At 37.9% G+C, this 6,879-nt stretch overlaps 1 protein-coding gene across 1 annotated transcript in view; it reads left to right on the top strand.

Moving 5' to 3' along the window:
* Positions 1 to 2,971: 2,971 nt before the first annotated feature.
* Znf804b (zinc finger protein 804B) overlaps positions 2,972 to 6,879 on the top strand; it is a 55,144-nt gene continuing 51,236 nt past the window's right edge. The window contains exons 1-2 of the mRNA XM_048785403.1: positions 2,972 to 2,980; positions 4,093 to 4,242. Of these exons, the coding sequence (XP_048641360.1) occupies positions 2,972 to 2,980; positions 4,093 to 4,242 (159 nt within the window). The remainder of the gene's footprint in view (positions 2,981 to 4,092; positions 4,243 to 6,879) is intronic.

Below are 6,879 nucleotides of genomic sequence, written 5' to 3'. Positions count from 1 at the left end.
CTTGAAATAGCTTGAAAAGTATTGGTATTAATTCTTCTTTGAAGGTTTTGTAAAACTCCGCTGTATATCCGTCCGGTCCAGGGTTTTCTTGGTTGGTAGTCTTTTGATGGCTTCTTCTGTTTTTTCCTTTGTTATTGGTCTGTTTAAATTGTGTGTGTCTTCCTGACTCAATCTGGGCAGGTCATGTGACTTAAGAAATTTATCAATATCTTCACTATCTTCTATTTTATTGGAATATAGGGTTTCAAAATACTTTCTAATTGTCTTCTGTATTTCTGTAGTGTCCGTTGTGATATTGCCTTTTTCATCCCATATGTTAGTAATTTGAGTTCTCTCCTTCTCTTCGTTAGCATGGCTAAGGGTCTGTCAATCTTATTTATTTTTTCAAAGAACCAACTTTTAGTTTTATCAATTTTTTCAATGTTTTCTTTTGTTTCAATTTCGTTGATTTCCGCTCTGATTTTAATTATTTCTTGTCTTCTACTACATTTGCTATTGTTTTGCTCTTCCTTTTCTAGGGTTTTGAGATGAAGTGTGAGTTCATTTATTTATTGGTTTTTTCTTTTTTTGAGGAATGAACTCCAGGAAATGAATTTCCCTCTTAAAACTGCTTTCATTGTGTCCCATAGATTCCGGTATGTTGTATCTGTATTGTCGTTTATCTCTAAGAATTTTTTGACTTCCTCCTTTATGTCTTCTGTAACCCATTGATCATTCAGTAACATGTTGTTTATTTTCCATGTGATGCAGGATTTTTCCTTCCTTCTTTTATCATTGATTTCCAGTTTCATTCCATTATGATCATATAAGGTGCATGGTATTATCTCCACACCTTTATATTTACTAAGAGTTGCCCTATGGCACAATATATGGTCTATCTTTGAGTAGGATCCATGTGCTGCTGAGAAGAACGTGTATCCACTTGATGATGGTTGATATATTCTATATATGTCGGTTAAGTCTAGGTTATTGATTGTGTCATTGAGTTCTATAGTTTCTTTATTCAGCTTTTGTCTGGAGGATCTGTCCAATGGAGAGACCGGTGTGTTGAAGTCACCCATAATTATTGTGTTGTGGTCTCTTTGACTCTTGAACTTGAGGAGAGTTTGTTTTATGAATGTTGCTGCACCATTGTTTGGTGCATACATATTGATAATTGTTATGTCTTGTTGGTGGATGGTTCCTTTTAACAGTATATAGTGTCCTTCTTTATCCCTTTTGATTAACTTAGGTTTGAAGTTGATTTTATTCGATATGAATATGGCCACTCCTGCTTGCTTCCGAGGGCCATGTGAGTGGTATGATTTTTCCCAACTTTTCACCTTCAGCCTGTGTATGTATTTTCCTATCATATGAGTCTCCTGAAGGCAACATATTGTTGGATCTGTTTTTTTAATCCAGGTTACTAGCCTATGTCTCTTGATTGGTGAATTTAAGCCATTAACATTTAAGGTTACTATTGAAATATGGTTTGTACTTCCAGTCATGTTTATTCATTTATTTATTTATTTTAGTTTGGCTAGTTTTTCCTCTTTGGTTATTTTTTCCCCCTTTACTGAGATACCTCCCACTGGTAGTTTTGGGTCCTATTTTTCAGTTCCTCTTCTTGTAGTATTTTGCTCAAAATGCTTTGCAATGCTGGTTTTCTGGCTGCGAATTCTTTTAACTTTTGTTTATAATGAAATATTTTAATTTCATTGTCAAATCTGAAGCTTAATTTTGCTGGATACAGTATTCTTGGTTGGAATCCATTATTTTTCAGCATTTGAAATACGTTGTTCAAGGATCTTCTTGCTTTCAAAGTCTGTGATGAAAAATCAGCCATTAACCTAATTGGTTTACCGCTGAATGTAATCTGCCTCCTTTCCCTCGTAGCTTTTAATATTCTCTCCTTGTTCTGTATGTTGGATATCTTCATAATTATGTGTCTTGGAGTTGGTCTATTATGGTTTTGTATGTTTGGGGTCCTGTAGGCTTCCGGGATTTGGCAATCCATTCCATCTTTCATATCTGGGAAGTTTTCTAAGATTATTTCATTCAACAGATTGTTTATTCTTTTGGTTTAAAATTCTATACCTTCTTCTATCCCAATGACTCTCAAGGTTTTTTTTTTATGACATCCCATATCTCTTGCATTGATTGCTCATGATTTTTTAACATTTTTTCTGTGTTGACTATATTCTTTTTGTGTTGATAAACTTTGTCTTCATTATCTGATGTTCTGACTTCTATTTGATCTAGTCTATTTGTAATATTCTCATTTGAGTTTTTAATTTGGTTTATGGTTTCCTGCATTTTTAGGATTACTGTTTGATTTTTTTTAGGATCTCTTATCTCCTGGTAGAGTTCCTTCTTTGCAATTTGAATTTGCTTATGCAATTCGTTTTCAAAGTATTCTTTCATTGTTTCGACTTGTTGTCTCATGACTTCTCTAAGATTCCATTCCATCTGAGTCAGGTATGCCTTGAGTTCTTTCTCTGTCCATTTTTCTGATGCCTGTAGGTTCTCCTGTAGATTTAAGTTGTCCTGCATTGTTTATAATCCTTTTTTCCCTTGTTTTTTCATGTTATTCACGTTACTTTCCAACTCTGTTTAACTGCTGTGTTTCTGTTTTCTCCTATAAATTTGTTTTGGTTTTGTATATCTCTGTGGTCTCTCCTTTGTGGTGGGAGACTATGCCTAGAAATGTTGGGCTTTATTGCATTTTAAAGCTGATTCATTCAATTCATAAAAGTTTTCCGGATTCTGTATGCATATAGTGATTTGTTGTTTGTTCTTAGGACTTTATGTTTAGGTTAGGTGCTAGGATGGTATGATGGTTAGTATGTCTTGGCTACTTTGGAAGTTTGCTCTACTGAAGGGGGATATTTACAGGTGATTGGATCAGAGTGTTTGGTAGTAGGTAGGTATTTAGGAGCCCTATAGACAGCCTCAAAACATTCACCTATTTGCATTTAGACAATTACACGTAATGGAAGATGTAATGCTTGGGGTGAAAGTTGGGGGGTAGGGGAAGGAAGGTGCTCTTAAAAAGAAAGAAGGAGAGAGAGAGAGATAGATTAGAAGAGAATGGAAATAACAATAAAACTTGAAATGGGAAAGAAAGAAAGAAAGAAGGAAAATGGGAGAAAAGAAAAAAGAGAAAAAAAAATTGAAGTCTTAGAGATCCATTTTCTTCTCTTCCAGTATTCAGAGCTGTGCCCTCCGAGCGGAGCTTCTGCCCTCTATGTGCCCACAGCAATCCCTGTAAGGCGGCTCCTGGGAGTCTCTCAATCCTGTTAGTCCAGCGCCGTTTCACTTCTCCGGCCCCTCTCCCCCTTCCTCCTGCCAGCCAGCCAGCCAGGTCCTGTTCACCCGAGGCAGTTCCCCAAGGATCTGGTTACACTTGCAGCCCCACCGCGTGTCCTATTTCCCGAATGACTGAGCACTCTCTCTGTCATTCATCTAAGCCCCAGTGCTGTGGAGCTGTGATCTGGGAACCAACAGTTTAATTTTTCCGGACCCCTTTGGTGGGCACGCCCCCGGAAACTGGTGGCTAAGACCTTGGGTGTCACCGTTGGTGGTAAGGAGAGTTGGGTATCGGGAATCCCCTCTGCTTCCCTCGGCCCCTACCTTCACGTCCACTCTGCTGGTGGTAGGAGTAGTTGGGTGTTGGGAGTGCCCTCTGCTTCCCTCCACCCCTATAGTCATGCCCACTCTGTTGGCCCTCAGGGGAGTTGGGGGTGGGGAGTCTTCTCTGCTTCCCTCCACCCCTACAGTCACGCCCACGCCGCTGGCGGTAGGTAGAGTTGGGAGTCGGAAGTCCCTCGTCCCCTACAGTCACGCCCCAGGAGAGATCCCTGAAGTTTCCCGGCTGCTTATATCTTGTTTGGGTGAGAGTCACACACCTGCTAAAGTGGATTCCACTGGGAAGGAATTCCGTCGGCCGAACTCCGGTGACGTCACCTCTCTGCTATGGCGGACCCCAGGCTCCTTGCGGGAGTTTCTGAAGGGAGGGGTGGGACTGGTCTGTCTCTGGTCTGACCCAATCTCAATTGGTTTCAGTTCCCGGTTTGCTATTTCATGAAGGCTTGGCTAGAGATCTCTTCCTAGAGTCCCTGCAACGCTCCTGCTGAGCTGCACCTCGGAGGCTGGTTGCTGAGCCGCGCAGGCAGGCGGGTGGCCGCCAGTCACCGAGTCGCGCAGGCGGCGGCCGGCGGATCTGGACCTCCGTGCCGCCTGGCGGAGATTCACTTGTCTGGGGCAAACTGTCACCTCCAAAAATCCTACTAATTCCCGGCCGGTCTCTCTTCAGTGGAATTTTGCTAGGAGTTTCTCAGCAGGTAGAATGTAGGCGTATCAATGCGTCTCTCTGACCCCGTTATTGAGGAGGTACTGAAAGCGCTGCCTCCCCACCCACCACCATGTTGGATCTGCCTGCATTGGAACTTCTAATTCAAGTCTAATGGAAATCTTTCTATGTTTATTAAGAACACCATCCTTCCTAAAATTCGTGACTGATTTTCTTTCCTCATAGTGCTTGGTTGCATTCTTTGGCAATGTTCAAGTTGACTTCTTCCTTGAAGCTGTGTCCTTCCTTAGCTTTTATGATACATTATTACCCTGCAGTATTTTGCTAACTGGCAACCTTTGAATACCATTTTTTTGTTCTTCTTTCTCTCTCTATCCATTAAATAGAGGTATAGTCTTTGATTCTTATTTCTTTTCTCTCTCTGTGTTTGATTTTCTTTTTGTAGTTTTGATTACATCAGTGACAGTAAGTAAATTCTGTATCTTTTTCTCAGAACCTTATTCTGAAGTGCATTTCCACTTGCCTATCAGTGGACATAAACAAAGCTACAATGTGTCACAAATCAAGTTTTTTACAATTACTTCTGAATTTCCTTTGCTTGCTATGTTTCTACTATATTCAATAATTTTTTGTTATGACTTAAGGAGGCCAAAGCCAAAGCTGGCTTCTCTCTTTTCCATTGGCACAGGTAGGATGTCAGTAAATCAAACCTGTGATAGACTTCTGAGGAGTCTGTTCTTTACTTTCCACAAGCATTGCAAAAATTTCACCACAAGACCTTTTCCAAAATATTTCATATGAATCTTCTAATGTATCTGCAGTCTCCCCCATTGCAGGAAGAAGGCATAAAGGTACATGATTTGGTTTTCTAAAAGACAAATTTGTCTTTTGGGGAAACTGAAAGTTCTTAACATATTCTATTGTGTCCTTTTAGATCATAAGATTCAAATTCCTTCGCATTAAGTTTTTCAATTAGTGTCTTTCTCCATAATCCTCTTACAATTCTATATTCCATATTTCACCCCCCTGGAGGTGTCTGCCACCTTCCCCATATGTCATGGACTCTGTATCTTGGCTCATACTGTTCTTTCACCAGGAACATCCTTTCCTGTTAAACTCATATTCAATCTTTTAGGCCATAGGAACTTGCAAATAATACTTGGCACATAGCAAATGCTCAATAAAAATAAGTTAAATGTATGATCAATTTCATATTTTCAATTTTATATTTTGTAAATTGGGGATAATTTGTGCCTGTGTACTTTACAGGTAAAATCAAGAAGGTTTCATCAAAACTGATTAAAATTTGATAGTTAGCTAAAATGCATGTCTTAGCCTACTGTGGTGAACTTGTTTCACAAAAACAAGTAAAACAGAGTCAAAACCAAAACACATCTGGCATATAGTTACTAGAGAGGCCTATTTATAATTCTAAACAAAGGTGACTGATTTTGAAGGTGGAGTTTAAATAAAAGATATCTTTTCCGAAACTTATTGTTTTAGCACACAATACTACTGAATTTATGGCTATCTCCTTCTGTTCCTGTCACTTCTTAAAATGATTCTTTGAACTCAGCAACTCTCTCAGAGTTGAAAAAGAAAAAAAAATGCTTTAATCTTCAGCTTCTCCCTTTCAAACATTTATAGGTAGAACATTTTTTTTAAAAAAAGAAACAATATATGTACCACCTACCATCAGATCAAGAAAACAAAACAAGCATTTAATTAACTCCCTCAGACAGAACATTGGAAAAGGCAACTCCAGTTCTATTTATCTACTCCCCAGCCTTAGAACAAATGCATTTATACTGCCTTTGTGTTTTCTGACAGCATTTGTAAAGCATAGAAAAACAAACACTATTGATTTTCAAATGTTTGTGCAGATATCTGCTTATTTAAAAATAAAACAGTTCTTTTCTGTGATTCCAAACACTCTTTTAATTGGTTAAAAGACTATTTCTCATACTTAATCACACACAAAAAAATCAGTTTTTTATAACAAACCTAAGCAATATATCACCATAAAGAATGCAGAGCCCTACAAATGGTTTGAAGGAAAGTTTACCAAAAAGCCAGAGTCAAGCAGAACACTTAACTTCAAAAGACAGATTAAAGCAGTGACCTCATGCTACTCACTATAAAGGGGCAACATTAGACAGTGGGCCATCAGAATGGAAACCATGCCAAGATTAATGAAACAAGGGTATTGAGTGTCTTTTGTTTCTGTCAAAGTATGTTTTCATCGAGATTTCTAATGACATCTCCAGGTTTACACATAAAAGACAAGTAAAAATATTTAGATGGGATGGTTAATTAAATGTTTCCTTTTGTTATAAATAATTTCCAGCTTACAATTACTTAAGATGCTCAATTTTTAATACAATATTAGAATTATATTTTAGACAAGTTATAAATATTTGCTGCCAGAAGATCTTAAATAATATATTTGATTGTTACTGTTTATTTGCAATGTAAAAGTGATTGGGAATCTGGGAATTGGAAAAGACAGGATGTAGTTTATTATTTCTAGAATTTTTTTTCCTATTCATGAATTTCCTTTTGTAAATATTATATATATATATATATAT

This window comes from Marmota marmota, unplaced genomic scaffold, assembly GCF_001458135.2.
Source record: "Marmota marmota marmota unplaced genomic scaffold, marMar, whole genome shotgun sequence".
In the NCBI taxonomy this organism is placed as follows: domain Eukaryota; kingdom Metazoa; phylum Chordata; class Mammalia; order Rodentia; family Sciuridae; genus Marmota; species Marmota marmota.
This window is presented reverse-complemented; position numbering and strand designations above follow the sequence as displayed.